At 41.6% G+C, this 17,969-nt stretch overlaps 1 protein-coding gene across 4 annotated transcripts in view; it reads left to right on the top strand.

Moving 5' to 3' along the window:
* PLEKHH2 (pleckstrin homology, MyTH4 and FERM domain containing H2) overlaps positions 1 to 17,969 on the top strand; it is a 123,999-nt gene that overhangs the window by 35,062 nt on the left and 70,968 nt on the right. For all 4 annotated transcript variants that reach the window (XM_075925428.2, XM_025179012.3, XM_025179013.3 and 1 more), the window contains exons 3-7: positions 5,441 to 5,503; positions 11,405 to 11,554; positions 12,137 to 12,220; positions 13,033 to 13,114; positions 16,820 to 16,987. In XM_075925428.2, coding sequence (XP_075781543.2) covers positions 5,441 to 5,503; positions 11,405 to 11,554; positions 12,137 to 12,220; positions 13,033 to 13,114; positions 16,820 to 16,987 — 547 coding nt within the window. The remainder of the gene's footprint in view (positions 1 to 5,440; positions 5,504 to 11,404; positions 11,555 to 12,136; positions 12,221 to 13,032; positions 13,115 to 16,819; positions 16,988 to 17,969) is intronic.

Here is a 17,969-nt window from a genome sequence, read left to right as displayed (position 1 = left end):
AGTGATCCACATAGCAGCTGTTTAAGTGGTCTGGGTGAAGGACACATAAGCAACAAGTGTCACGTTGGTAAATTGTTCAAACCCCAAAAGGAAAAGGAGAGAAACATCTATCTTCAGAGGCACTGATATCAGCACTAACTCCAGTACTGGAGCAGAGATCTGTCTCAGCCCCAAGAGCCGAGGCGTCTGTGCAGATTGTCTTGTGGGTACTGTCATCGGGTTGGCACCAGTCCACCTCCTGGGCTCTTTTCAAGAAGCCTAATAGGGCTGCGAGGGGAAGATCTACTTCTGGTAAGGGAAAGGAGAGGGCTTGAGGAGAACCACAATCTGTACTGGACAGTTCAACTCCTCTGGCAGGGAGTCAGGCATAAGCTCAGTTTGAGTGTTCTAACCCACTCTGAACCATGCCTGCCATACCAGATAGTAATAAGGGCCCTCACCAACTAGAAGTCCCATGAATGCCTGAGGCCTTGTGGCAGCACAAAAGATCCTGTCACTCCCAGTGCTGCCCACATTAGCTCCGGTGGTTACCCAGACCAAGGGCAAACCCACTGAGGGACCCTTTCATAGGTTCCCCATCACGTCCTGCCAGTTATTACCTACACAAAGCTGTGAAGCCTCAGAAACAGTGAGGCAGGCTCAGAAAAACCCTCTGTGGTCTCCGGCCTCAGGATGCTGACAGTGAGATTCAAGACACAGTTACTTGATAACCTGGCACAGACCCATGGAGGCACACCCTCCTCCCCCACCCCCCTCCAAGAACATCAGCATCAGCCCTTCATATCTACATAGTCTTGGCACTGATCACAGGACCACTCCAGTGAGTAAGGCTGACAGTCAGTAGCCTGACAACCAGTGTGGCAGTGTAGCATCCCCGGTGATTAATCAGCTCCACGCATTCAGTCAGCTCTGTGCATGGATCTCTGAGCCTCTAACAGGGTGGGGCTGCCGACAACTGTCACCGAGAAGTTTATCCCTGCGGTCAGGGAGATCTTCTAGACAGCAGGCCCGCTCTAGCGCCTGGTCCTGCTACCAACCAGGAAACGTGAGTCTTAGATTGCCAGACTACCATCACCAATCTGCTGAGGGCCAAAAATCCCCAGATTCCCATGTCAGGACTCATCCCAATCTGAATGTTTGTTTTTGAGAGAGAGTGGTCAGTACCATTCATAGATGGGTTGCTGTTACACCTATTTCTGGTCACCTGTTAGTGCCCACTCCACATCTGATTTCAGCACTGAGCAGTCATCATTAACAGCGGATCAAGCTTTGGCTCTGGTAGTACCAACTGTGTTGTCAGCAGGGTTCCCTCTAAGATCGTGCCTGTGCAGCCGTATACAAAAAAATCGAAACCCACCCATGTCCTTCCCAGAGCCACACAGCAGCACTCACCTTCCCGCTGGGCCTGGAAGCTGAGTGGGATGGCCGCTTTGGTGGATGGGGCTAGGACAGCGGCAGCGGGCATAGCTGTGTGGTGGTGGCTACTCGAGTGGTCGCAGCTGCATGGGGAGCAGCTGTTCTGGCTTCTTCGGTGGCTGGGGTGGAGGCCAGGGCCTTAAGGGGAGCGGCTGATCTGGCTGCTTGGGGAACAGCTACTCCAGTGGCAAGGATCTTTCCATTTAAATCTCTGCATTCTTAATTATATGTACTAAAGGAAAGAAGTAGCTGAATACATCCCTTCTTTAACCCACATTATTTTATTGTTTCTGGGTTAACAAATACTTGTTTTTAAAAGTGGGAATGTTTTGTATTTATGCATATTAAAGAGTATTTAATTATGTTAGTTGAAGAAAGTATTTCAAAATCTGCTTCCCAGGCAGTAAGATACATTTTTCACTGTAACTCTTGCAACTGGCATTACTGTCCTGAACAAACTACCCTCAATCTAAATCCTGAAACCTCTAAAAAAAAGCCACTGGGATGCTTGCAGCTGGTGCACAAGATAGGTGTTCTTTGCTTCCTCTCACTGAATTTTCTTTCCTGCTATTTCCATGCTTACTGCAATGTCTTGTAAGCAATTCTAAAGCATTAGCATAATTTAGGAAAAAATGTGCTTGTGTAGTAAAGCAAACTGCCAACACACGTCAGCTTCTGAATAGCCATCTCTTTAGGCATCTATCTGTTGTTTTATATTATGTTCAATAATGTAGCATTTGTGACTCTGGAAAAAAATTACTGTCCCCACTCATGAAGTCAGTAGCAAAACTCGCATTAGCTTCAGTGTGATCTAGGTTTCATATGTAAGATGAAATGGCATACAGATGGATGTGGCTTTGGGGATAGAGTAAGTTTTTATTGAAAATGGCTATTTCTACATGTTTCATCATTATTATTCTTCTTCCTGTATAGCTGGTGCTAATGTCAGGATTTTACATTGGTAGAGTGCTGCATTTCTCTTTAGATGTTGACTCCTGCAGTGACGTGCCAGTGGCTCCCGACACCATTGCAGAGGGGGGAAAGAAGCACCCTGCCCCGGATGCTGCCTGGCTGTGCCAATGGGTGTCCATGCTATTATGCAGTGTGGCCATGTGAAGAAGGCTGGGCAAGGCACTCCCTGCACAAAGAGACACCTAGCACCTCCCCAAAAGCTCGTGGCATAGGGGTCATTCTGGAGGAAAACCAGAGCAGTGCTGCACTGTGCTTATTTTTGGCCTCCTATGACTTCTATGGAACTGTGGGCAGTGCAGAGTTAGAGCAGACTTGAGGCTAATCTAATATACAACAGCAGCTGGACTTGCTGCTGGCAAGATGGAAAATACAGAATGCACAAAGGGGGCTCTTTCAGCATTCCTGCATTGATGCACTATGGTCAAGCCTTGGTATCCTAATAAGAGCTGAGATGCTGTAGTTTAAACTGTCCTGCTGGGTCTCATACTCTTGATATTGTTAGCAAACCCTCCAACATCCTTTTGGTGTTTTGAATTCTGACAGTAATCATAGGACTGGAAAGAAGCCCAGGAGATCATCTGGTCCAGCTGGAGAAGGATCTGGGAGAGGATTATAAACAGGAAGTTTGCTACTTAAAATTTTGGAGAATTAATTTTCTTTTTATTTGACTTCATAGTAAATAAAAACTTAGTCATGCACGTTGTTAATTATCCCTTGTTTTACTATTCTTTTCCCATAACATTTTAAAAATATCTATATCTAGATAGATCTACTTTGTTAATAACTGGGGTGCCATGTTGGCACATGTCTGAACAAGTGCACATGACCTCAATATTGGTCCGCAAGACAAAACTCGCTCCACTCATTGGTAGAAAATTTTAGAGAGAACACTGATTGTCAGCACCATGGCCACATCCATAGCCCCATGGCCAGTGGCCAGCAGTCTGGTACCCATGGAACCCACCAGGGTTCACACAGCCCTCTCAGCCCCCCTGGTCAGCTTCAAGGGCCTTAGCTAGACCATTGTCCTAAGCATCATGACCTCCTTTAGCAGCAGAAGCCCTGGAGGAAGTCAGCCCCCCCATGCCCATGGGAGTCCCAGGGAACCATCTGCTGGACCACTAGGTAAAATGAGGGAACCTATGGTACTGGTTTTGTCCTCCTCATTACCAGATGAAGCCATCCCAACTCTCCATCTTCCCATCTCATTTCACAAGATGATTCCCAGGCTCATCAGGAACTGCTAAAAAGGGAGCAGCTAGAGGAGCCCTCAAACTTGCTTTTCCACAGGGCCTGCTAGGGTGGCATTGCCGCCGCGTGTCAAAGATTATTACAGCCCTATGGCAAACCCCTTCCTTCCTCCCCCCCCCCATTCCCCCGATTTCTAAAAAGGCAGATAAAAAATACTTCATGCCAGCTAGAGGCCACAAATACCTCTGTATTCACCTGGCCCCAAACTCCCTTGTTATTGAAGTGGTTAATCCGAAGGAGAGACGGGGAACCTGGAGCTACTCCTAAAAATAAAGATGTCAAGAAATTAGATCTATTTGGGCAGAAAGTTTATTCACCTTCCAGCCACGAACTCAGTGGCCCACCACCAAACCATTATTGGCTGCTGTGATTATAGTATGTGGCAGCCCATGGCTAACTTCGAGGCTTCACTTCCTTAAGGGTCCAGGTGATACCTGAGGAGGGCACAGCTGCAGCAAAAGTGGTCCTCTGGCAGTTGATGCAAGACCTCCTCTTTGATGTCCAGGCCCTGTTTGTTGAACAGATGTATAATGAACTCCCATACTAATCTGAAGACTCTGGGGTTGTATATCCCTTCACCAAACCTTACTGCAGCTTAAGCTACAGTAATCCCAGGGGCCAAGTGAGTCAGTCCTGGCAGGAACTGCCCCACAAGAAAATCAAGGGCTGCAACCATCGCTCGAGCCACCCACCTTCACCCTCTGCCTGGTCTGGTTCAACCTACACTAAGCAGGGGGTGAAAAGATCATTTTGTGGGTGCACCCGAGACCTACCAGACTATTCCTCAGATTCATCTTCCCAAGTTTTTTCCAACCACCTTCCTTTTTTCCTTCCTGCATGAACCACCATAACTATGCTGCTGGAGAGATCCCAGATCTTAGTGGACCTCCTTACATAGCTTTCAGTGTTTCTCCTAAGTATGGGCACAGTGTATCTGCTCCTGCTAGACCCCATGGCTACATGTACCTCTGTTGTCCACCACGCCAGGCGTCAGTGTAGCCCTTGTAGCAGTGCCTGGCAATAGTCTACTTCCAGCCCCATCCTGGGACAGATCACCAGTCTTGCTACAATGGTGGACCAATCCTCGGGAGGTCCTGGATGAATTTCCTTTCCATAGTCCCTGTTATTCGATTGGCCTGATTTTGAACACCTGGGATCTCAGTTGGAGAGCACATGTTGGCAACTTTCAAACCCAAGACAAGTGATCCTAATTTAGGCATGGAAGAGATGATGATCTACATCAGCATCAGGGAATCCAATGGTCCATTTAGCCTGCAAAGTCTGCCTTCCACATCTCTCAGGCAAGGTGATGAGAGTATTGATGGACAACATAGCTTCAATGTTCTACATCAACAGGCAACACACTTGTCAGCTCTTTGCCAGGAAGGCCTCTGGTTGTGGAATTCCTGAATTGTTTTCATATCGCCCACTTGGCAGGCCGTACCTTGTCCGCCCCTTGTTAAAGGTAACTATTAAAAATGTTTCTACTACACAGTAGCAGGGAAGAACCACTATGGTCCAGAAGCTGATCATGAAGGTCTATTATAAAGATTATTTTTACTGGACTTCCCTACTTTAACAGAATCTCAATAATAATTTGATATCATCCTCAAGTATTGATTATTTCTTTAGTCTGAAATGCAAATTGTCTTAAGTTTTTTACTTTTTTTTTTTAAAGCTTCTAGGTCATAATTTCATATCCTATTTAGAAAAAAAATCTATCTTACTTGTAGTAACTTTTGATGGCAACTTATAAAAGCAGTGCACATTTTATGACATGCTGTTTTATATGTGTATGCAGATGCAGCAACTTGAGAGACAAGTTATTGATGCAGATCGTCAAGCAGAGAGGGCTTTTCAGCAGGTACATTTAAACTGCATGTTTGATAGCTATTGTTGGAGAGCATATTACAGCAATCTTAGCAAAGGTGATTCAGAAATATTATTGTATTCCTTAACTAGCATTAAGAGAAGAGGATAATTTCTTTTTAAATGTCCCACTGTCGATGTTTCCTAATGTTGTGACATCTTGAGAGGGGTACCCAAATTAGTCTGTTTCAGTAAAAACAAGCAAGGAGTCCTGTGATACATTAAAGACTAACAAATATATTTGGGCATAAGGTTTCCTGAGCTGGAACCCACTTCGTCAGATGCATAAAGTGAAAACTTGAGTTTGGCTGATAAATAAACACGTGCACAATAATGTAAGACCCATCTTTGCATGTATATATCTGCCAAACTGAAGTTTCCACTTATGAATTTGACAAAGCGGATTCTAGCCAATGAAAGCTTATGTCCAAATAAAATTGTTAGTCTTTAAGGTGCCACAAGATGCTCTGTTGTTTTTGCTGTAACATTTTGGTTTGCCACCAAGTTATGGGTTTGTCTTAATATACAAACAAACAAGTTAAGTGTATGCCTTGAACCTTTTTGTTGTACAGTACTTTTATTCTGTATCTTCTTCATGATTTTGATGAGTGATGAAAATGTAACCACCAACAGGTAGATTTGAACCTGGGATCTCTGAAGTGGAGTATAGGAGCCTCTACCCTATGAGCTAAAAGCCAGCTGGTACCCAGCTCATGATGTAGCGGTCTCTTAATCTTAGCTGTTGCTGTGGTCTAGGTACCACTTGCATTGCTCAGTAACCACACTAGGTGTGTGGGTGTGACGGCGCGATGGGGTTCCCCCGTCTCCTGCACCCCGAAATGGCACAAACAGACTGCACCAGCCGGTGTAATAGAGGAAGTTTATTGCCTCTCCAGGATACAGCACAGCATAGATGTAATCTGGTCACAGAGCTGGGCTAGGATGCCTCAGGCCCCCTTGAGATGGGGGAGACTGGGCCCCTAAACTCCAGTCCCTTTCCCTAGGCTGTCTCCTCCATGCTTCCAGCCAGCAACTCACTAACTCTCTTCCAGCCCTGCCCCCAGCCAGGGCAGCATTCCACCTTCCTTTGTTCCTCTCCATGGGGGGTGTCTGGCCACTGGTTTGCATAGTGACTCATCCTGTTTTGCTGGGTCGTGGTACCCACGGCAGCCAGTGGGGGTTACCCCAGAGCCAGCAGCATAGAAACCAGCCAGGTACCCCCACTACGTCACAGTGGGTTACACAAATGTAAAACTAACATAAACAAATGAGAGAGAATACCATCACTGACTAGGCGAATTCTCCCATGTTGAGCCCTCTTTTGAAGTTGTGGTGGTTCATATGATTAAATAGTCCACACTTATTAAATTTAGATACTTTGCTATCCCAAAATGCTTCTGTGAAATTGCAGAACTATTAACTGTGGTTTGTAACCTATCCTTTAAATCAGCTTCTATGCCCAAGGACTGAAAGACAGCTAACATAATGCCAATATTTAAAAAGGGCTCTCTAGAGGTGACCCTGGCATTTGCAGACCAGTAACTCTAACGTCAGTACTGGGCAAATTAATTGAAACAATAGTAAAGAATAAAATTGTCAGACACCTAGAAGAACATAATTTGTTTGGCAAAAGTCAACATGGTTTCTGTAAAGGGAAATCATGTCTTACTAATCTATTAGAGTTCTTTGAAGGGGTCAACAAACATGTAGACAACGGGGACCCAGTAGATACAATGTACTTAGATTTATAGAAAGTCTTTAACAAGGTCCCTCACCAAAGGCTCTTATGTAAATTAAGTTGTCATGGGATAACAGGGAAAATCCTTTCATGGATTGAGAACTGGTTAAAAGACAAGAAACAAAGGGTAGGAATAAATGGTCAATTTTCAGAATGGAGAGGTGTAACTAGTGGTGTTCCCCAAGGGTCAGTCCTAGGACCAATCCTATTCAACTTATTCATAAACGATTTAGAGCCGTGGTCACCAACAGGTCGGTCGAGGCCTCGACCATTCGATCGTGAGGCATCCTGTCCGCCCCGCCCCCATTTCCCTCCCACCCCCGAGAAGCCCCACTACCTACCTCAAGTGAAAATGGAGGTAGTGTTGGCTTCCTGGGGATGGACAGAAGTCCCGCAGCTTAGCGCCACTTCCGGCGATTCCGTAAGTGCGCTAGCTGCTCTGCCAGGTGAACCGCCGGAGGGAGCATCGGCTCCCTGCACCGCACAGGAGGGGTGAGTCAGCCCCGGGGGAGGCAGACACGGGCAGGTCGAGGCGCGTGCGGTGCTTCCCTATGCTGGGGGTTGGCGCTGGGGCAAGCGCGTGCGGGGCTTCCCTGCACCGGAGGGGGGGGGGATTGGCCCTGGGGCAGGCGCGCACTGGTTTCCCCTGGAGGGGGAATCCTGGGAGGAAGCAGATGCAGGGGACTCTTTGCCTCCACTGGCAGCCCACTCCCCAGACCCCACTCCCCAGCTCCAGAACGCTGTCCCCACTCCCCTGTCCCCAGCTACAGAACTCTGTCCCTATTCCCGTCCTCACACCTCGAACTCTGTCCCCACTGGCACTCTGTCCCCAGTTGCAGAAACCTGTCCCCACTGTCACTCTGTCCCATGCTGCAGAACCCTGTCCTCTGCCCTCCCAGCACGCTGTTCCCTCTCCTCTGCCCCCAGCCGCAGTACTCTATCCCCACAAAATGTATAATTATAAATGCTTCATTTTAGATTTAAATAGCATGAATAAAAACCAGACCATTTATTTCATAATTATAAACACGTGATTTTAATTTTATATATCGCATAATTTGAAAATAAACTGTTTATCAGAGTGTGTAAGTAAGGGCTGGGGATAGCAAGTGATGGACAGGAGGAGAATAGAGAGGGCGGGGCTTCAAGGAAGGGGCGGGGCTTCAAGGAAGGGGCGGGGCGGTAGAGCTTCGCCTGCTCTGAGATTTAAAAAGTGATCTTGGGTGTAAAAAGGTTGGAGACCACTGATCTAGAGAAAAGGGTAAACAGTGAGGTGGCCAAGTTTGCGGACCATACTAAATTGTTCAAGATAGTCATGACTAAAGCAGACTGAAGATCTCACCAAACTGAGTGATTGGGCAACAAAATGGCAAATGAAATTTAATGTGGATAAGTGTAAAGTAATACACATTGGAAAAAATAACCCCAATTATACATACAATATGATTGGGGCTAATTTAGCTACAACTAATCAGGAAAGAGATCTTGGAGTTATTGTGGATAGTTCTCTGAAAACGTCCACGCAATGTACAGCGGCAGTCAAAAAAGCAAATAAGATGCTAGGAATTATTAAAAAAGGGTTAGAAAATAAGACAAAGACTATCTTACTGCCCCTGTATAAAACTATAGTACGCCCACATCTTGAATACTGCATGCAGATGTGGTCTCACCTCAAAAAAGATATTTTGGCATTAGAAAAGATTCAGAAAAGAGCAATTAAAATGATTAGGGGTTTGGAATGGGTCCCATATGAGGAGAGGCTAAAGAGACTGGGACTTTTCAGTTTAGAAAAGAGGAGACTGACGGGGGATATGATAGAGGTCTATAAAATCATGAGTGGTGTGGAGAGGGTGAATAACGAAAAGTTATTTACTTTGTTCCCATAATATAAGAACTAGAGGATACCAAATGAAATTAATGGGTAACAGGTTTAAACCTAATAAAAGAAAGTTCTTCTTCACACAGCACACAGAAAGTGAATAAGGAAAGGTTATTTATTTGTTCCCATAATATAAGAACTAGGGGCCACCAAATGAAACTAATGGGCAGCACATTTAAAACATATGAAAGGAAGTCCTTCACACAGTACATAGTCAATCTGTGGAACTCCTTGCCAGAGGAGGCTGTGAAGGCTAAAACTATAACAGAGTTTAAAAAAGAGCTAGATAAATTCATGGAGGTTAGGTCCATAAAAGGCTGTTAGCCAGGGGGTAAGGAATGGTACCCCTGGCCTCTGTTTGTCAAAGGCTGGAGACAAATTGCTTGATCCTTGTCTTCGGTCCACCCTTTCTGGGGCACCTGGCACTGGCCACTGTCAGCAGACAGGATACTGGGCTTGATGGACCTTTGGTCTGATCCCGAATGGCTGTTCTTATGTTCTTAAGACGTTTGAGTGACTAAAACCTATATTTCTGATGGATACCCAAACCATGCCATGTAAGCTCATTAAATGAAATCATTTGTAATATAAAGCACAGAAGTATTAAAACCCCACTTCATATGGGATACATGCATTCATTGTTGCAGTAATTAAAATATACGCATAGACCTTCTCAGAGAAAATACAGGGAAAGTCTACCTTGAGCTGCCAGGAGACGGATCTGCCAATAGGGAGCAGGTGTGGAGCAATAAGCTTTGTTATCCGACACATGCAATTAAACGGTAATCCCCGTGCCCCGTGAGTGTAGGATAGCAAAGCTTTCCCTGTATTACGAATCTGAGCCTACAAGTGGAGGTCATTTCCTGTGAACTCTGCTGAGACCATCAATTTCCATTGAACTTAGTAGGAGTTAAGGGTATTTTATTCCTTTACTTTGTAATACCAAATTCTTGATTTGCACAGAAGCTGCATGTTCTCAGCTTTATTTGGTTAAACTCCAATAATGAATTTCCCAATTTGGTTTGCTGATTAAAAATCAGTTTAAAAACACACAGGAATTGTTCATTGGGATCAGCATGAATCACTGTCCCCGGGCCTTTGCTAGTGTGTCTTATGTACATATATATTAATGATTCATGGATAGTGAGTTCTCTCTTGTCTCTTTAACAGTACTGAAAGGATTTATGCCATGGTTTCATTTCTTTGGTGAAAAGTGTCTGCTGCCCAAGTTCAACTCTTTTCTCAAATCCTAGAATTTGAATTATGTTTATATGGGCAGTAGGAAGAGCATGTCAATGCTGAACACAGTTGTCTGCTGAAAGTGGGCAAGTTCTGCAGTTTGTCTCTGTAAACTGTTTCTCTTTGTTTACAAATTAGTATAAACACTAAACATCTGACTCAGGAATGTTTTCTGTGGAGCAAAGATAGTTCATATGGTTTGCTCTCTAGTCAACTTTAATAGGCCCTATATAGCATAATTAATTATTTTCCATTTTGATATGAGTAAGTGTAGTTATTTTTTCCACTGAAGCACCCTAAAGCTTCAGTCAAAAATGGGGCCACCTTGTACCAGGTATTTACAGACATACAAACAGAGTCTCTATGCCTAAAAGAGCGCACAATCTGAGAATTATTTAAGCGAATAACCCTAAAAATTAGACAAAATGCTAGTTATGATCTCTGGGCTCATTTCAAGAAAGCATCCCACTTTGGTGAAATACTTAAGAATACGGGCAACTCTAATCACATGGTTAAAGCTGTCTTGAACTGGAATGGATATAAGCATGTTTTGAGTGTTTTCTGATTCAGGATTTGATAATTAGGATTAGAATGCGTTCATTGACTATGACAAGATCTTTATAAAAGCATAATTGTAATGAAATAATCCTAATTCTTTTCATTTGTGCTGTGTTTAAGCAAGACTTTCAGAAGATTTTACAGATCTTTATTTATTAAGCCTTATAGTAGTCATAAAAGGGAAGTAAGTGTTCCTAAGAGACTCATATTTTTTTTCTTATCTTCTCTAATAGTTTTATTTGCTATGGACGCAGAAGTTAGAACCAATGTTAACAAAACCTCTTAATGGTAGCAGTACTTAATAGTCTTTCCAACACCACTGGCTAAAGATAAAGAAGTAGCTACAAAATGCTCTCATCTCTGATCTGTTTCTGCACTTTGCAACACTGGGTTAGGCCCTAAATGTATAGTAAATTTTATTACAACTTTTATGATTAAATTATTAAAGTTTATTGAGGTGTTATGCTTCACCTACTGACTAGGTGCAGATTATGGAAGAAAAATTGAAAGCAGCTAATGTTCAGACCAGCGAATTGGAGACCAGATTGTATAAGAGGTGTCAAGATCTGGAGACTCTGCTACAGGAGAAAGATGACATTATACAAAACTTGGAGCAACAACTTGAAGAACAGGTTAGGAATAATTCAGAGACCAAAAGAAATGTTATTTATAGACTTTTAATTGTGCATATAAAAAAGTAAAGAGTGGTATAAGTGAAAAAAGTTTAAAACTCTTTCTCATTGATTAATTGCCTGCTACTATAAAGATAATACAACACATGTTAAATTACTATTCTAGTCTGAGGAGCAAACTCAGCTGGCTTCCTTGCAGGAGGTGGGAATGAGACGGAGTTGTCTATGGGGAAAAAAAAATTTCAGTTGTTAGAGTGGGTCACCGGAGTGAGATTATCGAATTGAGATTGTTTCCTTTGTAAGAACATTTGATTCACATATAGAATGTACTGTGGGGGGACATTTTTTCTCCAGGTCTCCCTTTGAGAGAGATTTTTAATTTATGGTGTACAACAGTAGCCCATGTGAAAAATCCCATGAAGCATTTGTTCAAAGAATTTACCAACTCTTGTGCTAATTATGCTAGTGGCAAAGAGACTGAGATGAACATAGCTAGAAGTAGTCTATGGAATTTGCATTCTAAGATGTTCCTTAGATGGAGTGGTATAAGATTGGAAAGTATATTTTGTCTTACTATTTCAGAAGCAAATCAGAATACAAGAGGCAAAAATCATAGAAGAAAAAGCTGCTAAAATAAAAGAATGGGTGACAGTCAAGCTCCATGAGGTATGTCTCCTATGATACTACAATGAACAAAGTGTAACAGATTAGAGTTTGTGTCATACAAGGAGAGAGATCCCAGTGAAAAAATGTCTACCATCGTCCCGTGGTGCTCTATTTATTAGGCCTAAAGGGTGGTAGTGGGGAAATCCTTCAAAATTTCCTGTCTCAGGAGAGGCATGAGAGAAAAGGAGATTCAATTAGACTAGCATGGGGATGACCACTCTTGGGCTTCTTAGGATGAGTGCTGTGCCTCCCTCTTTCCCTTCAGTTGCACAAAGTATTCATGTGAGCAAAGCTACATGTTGGATGGTTTTGGGGTGGTACTGCCTGTGCTTAAAACCTGCTATTGCTGAGTTTGGAGGACACAAGGATGACCCATTGTCTTTCCTTGGCTCTCACTTGGGATAATAAAAGGTCCTCTGGGACTGCAGGCTGCCCTTTTTGACACCCAGCATTTGCCCCTACCCTCATGTTTTAATGATAATTGAAAGTGCATTGAAGTAAAAATCCAGTCTAGTGTAAAGTGAAATATATTAGTACCTAGTATGTGAATTATTATATATAGGCATTTTGTATATACATAGAGCAACGTAAATGGCTATGCACTTTAAGTATAAAGGTAGGAAGAATGTTTATCATTGAAAATGTATACTATTCTGAATAAACAAATACATAATATTAGGCCTCCATTAAGATTAGATCTGCTAGTGCTCTTATTTAGCTCAAAAGGAAATGGCAAGAACATTTTCCCTCACAATGTTACAACTTGAAAAATTGTTTCACTAATGGAAGATCTTAAATTTCTATCTTTTCAGTTAGAGGTAGAAAATCAGAATCTTCGCTCAATCAATCAAAACCAAAATGAAGAGATGAGAACAATGCAGTCTAAACTGCAAGGTAAATAGCACAAGTCTTTTGAAATGTGCTGTGCGTTTTGTGTAGTAATGCTTAGGTATCAATCTTGCTCACATTATGTATCTGCATAGTCTCATGGAATACCTGGATTTTAATGGGAATTTGTTCCATGGATCCTTTGACTTGAGACTTTGCTGGGACTATATGTGAATGAGCAAGGCAAGAAGTGTTTTGACCTTTATAAACGAAGCAGTTGTTTTGGAATGTATGCACTTTTTCTTAAATTAAATAAGCTTTGCCAATAATCCTATTGGGTTGAATTGTTTCATATCCTCCCTTTGACTTGCTTAAATATGTGATTTTTGGACTTTGAAACATTAAAGGATAGATGAATATCAGTGTGAAACTGGTCCACTAGTCTATTCCATGCTGAAGATGAGAGATCTGATTTATTTTTTTAAACTGCATCTCCACACATTGGAATTGTCTACAGTAGGGATGTAAATGTTTAACCAGTTAACCAATAAGCTGGTGCTTAAAATTTCCAGTTAATGGTTAAACTCCCATGGGGCTGGCAGCTCTGGGACCCAGCAGGGATGACAGGTCATGGGGGCGGTGGGGCAGGAGCCAAAGAAGACAGCAGTCTGTGACGCTAGTGAGTATGGCAGCCCATGGGGACGTGAGCCAGAAGGTCTCATTTAACCGTGTAACCTATTTAATTTGAATTGGTTACATAGTTACTATTTTTTAGGAATTTTTACATCTTTAGTCTACAGTGAACCCAGGTCCCTTTGCTGAGTTGATATATTTAATTAAGAATCCTGCAAGATGTCTGAGTATTTAATTTTTCTCCTTTTAATATGCATTACTTTGCATTTTTCAGCACTGAATTTCATTTGCCATCATGTTGCCAGTTCACCTTCCTTCTTTAATTCTTACAGAACTTCCTCCCAGTCCTCCCTGGACTTGACTAATCTAAATATTTTTGTAATCACAAATGTTGCTAGTTCACTACTCAACTCTCTTTTCAGATGATTATTTAATATATTAGATAAATCTGGACCAAGTATGAAACCTAGAGGCACCAAGATGTTAACCTTTTGCCATGAAGAAACTGATGTTTTATTGTTTCATCTCCTCCCTTTGACTTGCTTAGCCCTTAATTTTTTTGTCTCGTAACTAGTTTTGGATCCATGACAATACTTTGCCTTTTAACCATTGACTACTTAGCTTTTTTAGTAGTGTCTGGTGAAGGATATTGTAAAAGGCCTTCAGAGAATCTAAATAAATTGTGTTAACTGGTTCTTCTTTATCCACTACTTTACTGACATCCTCAGATCTCTAAGGGTACATCTACACTACAGAGCCATTTCGGGATACCAAAAGTATCCCGAAATAACTATTCCACATCTATTGAAGCAGCCCGTTATTTTGAAATAGATTTCGAAATAACGGGTGGCTTATTTTGACACCCTGGTTAACCTTGTTCCACGAGGGCTAAGGGGCATTTCATATAGCAAGTTATTTCGAAATTTGGTGCTATATAGACAGTGCCCAATTACAAAATGAATTATTTTGAGCTTAGGATGATGTGTGAACGAACCCTAAGAGAAGAGAGGAGACACAATTTCTCTTTTCAAAAACATTCTGGTTAGATCCTATTATATCAATGATCATGGTCTTCCAGATGTTTTATTCTATTTTTAACGATTGTTTCAATCCATTGACCAGGATTAATACAAGGCTTGCTGGTTTGTATTTTCCCAGATTTTCCAGACTTTTAAAAAATCCAAGTTTTCTAGCAGAGTAGCCATTTTTAATGAAATTGCATATTTTTGCTAGCAGTTCAGCCATTTCATACTTAGGCTGATGCAGTACTGATCAATGTATAACACTCAGGCCTTGGAATTCATTTTTTAAATGATCAATTTGTTCCAGAACTTCTTCTGACATCTCAATGTCTGATAGTATTTTGTCTTTTTTACCAGAAAAGAGAAATTCTGGAGTAGGTATCATCCTTCATAGTGAAGACAGATGCAAAGAAACCGTGTGCAGTGAACACTTTATTATCCAGCACTCATGGGGAATAGGTGTTGCTGGTTAATTGAATGTGCAGGATAACAAAGCTTATTGCTCTGCCCCTACCCCTTACCAGCAGATCTGGCTCCCAGCAGGGGAAAGAAGGTACTTGCTGATGACATCAGCTGGCATTGGTGGCTACCAGAAGCCCCACAATGGCTGGCTGGACAGGCACATGCACCTGAAGATGTAACGGTGGTGTGGCTGTGGGAAATGCCAGTTAAAATAGTTTCTGGTTAACAGAGTGGATAACAAAGCTTTCACTGTAGTTTCTTAATAATGTCCTTTGTCTTCCTTAATTTCTTTTTTTATCTCCTGGTGATCCAGCAAATCCACATTGTGGCTATATTTTGTACCATACGGTATCTAATTCAGTTTTGCCTTTTTCTCTAGCCATTGTTTGAGACCCATAGCTCAAAGATCTTGACAGTTCTCTCTTTGTATTTCTCTTTTCATGTTTAGTTTGAGAGTCACCATTTTTTTAAAGTTATCACTCTATGGGTACGTCTAGACTACCGGGTTTTATCGACAGAAGTTTTGTCGACAGTATCTGTCGACAAAACTTCTGTTGACAAAGAGCATCCAGACACATTGAGTTCTGTCGACAAAGCAAGCTGCTTTGTCGACAGAACCCTGTAGTCTAGACGCAACCCTACAGGCAATAACACCTTCTGTCGACAGAACTCTGTCGACAGAAGGTGTTATGCCTCGTAAAATGAGGTATACCAGCGTCGACAAAACTGCTGAGTTCTGTCGACGTTATGTCGACAGAACTCAGCGGTAGTGTAAACGCTGGTATAGTTTTGTCGACAAAAGTCCACTTTTGTCGACAAAACTCAGTAGTCTAGACACACCCTATGGCTCTATCTGCACTAGGGGGCTTTATCGGAAAAAGGTATGCAAATTATGCTCCACGATTTGTGTACCTTTTTCCGATAGTTTTTTCAGAAGAGGCTTTTCAGAAATTTGGCCCATTTACATTGGGCCACATTTCAGAATAAACCCCTCTTTCGGAAGAGCCAGCGTTCCTTGGTTGTGGCGGAGCTTTTCCAGGATATCTCCGATATCCCAGAAAACCCCCGTAATCTAGACATAGCCTATAGTTTTTGTCACTAAAGGTTTCCTGCTTATGATTATGGAACACTTTCCTTTTATAGAAAAGAGATATCCCACTTATTTTTAGAAAATGTCAGAAGGTTGAGCCTAAGTTTAAGTTTAGACTCATCCTTCTCAATTAGCCCAGAAAATCTGAAGAAACTTGAAAGCCATTTAAATTCTAGCATGTTTATAGTTGGTCTGCCTTCATCACATTTGGGTATCTCCTGGATTGATACATAGGTTGAACAGCAAACATAATACCCAAGGTTTTTCTGCTGTGACTTTATGGTTATTATCTTTTTTACTCTCTCTCAAAACACATCTTTCTACTGTAAAAAATTATTTTCCTCCCTCTACTTTCTAGAAGGAGAATTGTGTTTCTTAGTAAGTGGAAATTTAGTTTGGTCTAGAAAGAATTTCAAGAAGGTTTTCATTTCTAACATAAAATATTTTGTTTTATTACAGTTTAAAAAAATGATACTACCACTTAAGACTGTGTAAGAATAAAACCTATTAGCAAATACTGTCATAACTTGCTAACCCTAGATTTATGATTTGTTACATGTGCAGAAAGTAAGGGGAAGAAGTGTGTCCCTTCAACACACAAACCTGGGGAAGGCCAGCGACTAAGTAGTTTGACTTTTGGATGCTTTATGAACAGAGCAAGAAGTTCACAGCAAGCTATTAAATTTGATGAAATAAGCAAATCTTCATCTAAAGAATCAGAATTAAGTGACGGTAATAACAGATAATTTAACCCTGATCTAATTTTATTTCAGAACAAATTAGTGGAAAATTAAATTTTCTTTAAATGCATGTTCATGAACTGTTTTCTTCAAAATGGGATAAAAAGAACTAAAAAATGGTATTGTGTAGCTTTTGTTTTCACACTCATCTCTTACATGGCAGTCTGTATTATTAGAGGCTGTATCATTAGTATATACCTTAAATATTTTGCCTTGAGCATATGCTAATAGATCACTACTGTAACCTTTAAAGGGGGGTTGCTTTTGAGCTTTGGAGTAGGTTATTCCAATGTAGTTTATAGTGTTAATCTATTTAAATAATAGCAGAAAACAAGATATAGCCCTGTAGTTCAAAAGAGGTTGTAAAATTAACTGTAATGAGGTGATAAACTCAGACCTGTTAGCTGACAAGAAAAAAATAATGAAATCCATCTAAGTATATTTTAATCCATTTTTAAATTGATACATATTACTTGATTTAAGACTTCATTTTATTAATTTTTCAGCCTAGGCTCTTAATTAACTTACTCTAGGTAGGAAGAGCATCTAACAATGTTAAGATCTCAGTCTTCCCATTTTATCTGCTGTGGCACACTTTCTGAGTTTGCAGAATTCCACAAGTTTTCTGGGCTTTGCATAGGTGTAGGGCTCTACTCCTTTGGTTTCAATTGCAAGATTAGGGTGTAACTTCCAAAGACTTCTTTTTAAAGTTCATGAAGGAAGATGTTAAACTGAATAATCACTAAGGATGTAAAAATTTTTTAAAAACATTACCCATGTAACTGATAGAAATTCAATCAGTTACACAGTTAAACACTTTACAGACTGCTGGCCCTACAGATTTCCAGTGGCTGCTGGCCATGCAGGCTCCTGGGGCGTGCTGGTGCTGCCAAACTTGTAGGCTTCCTGCAGTGGCCAGGAGTTTAACCAATAAGGTTAACTGATAAGCTAATGCTTATCGGTTAACCAGTTAT

Source organism: Pelodiscus sinensis, chromosome 3 (genome assembly GCF_052426305.1).
Source record: "Pelodiscus sinensis isolate ZL-2025 chromosome 3, ASM5242630v1, whole genome shotgun sequence".
In the NCBI taxonomy this organism is placed as follows: Eukaryota; Metazoa; Chordata; order Testudines; family Trionychidae; genus Pelodiscus; species Pelodiscus sinensis.
This window is presented reverse-complemented; position numbering and strand designations above follow the sequence as displayed.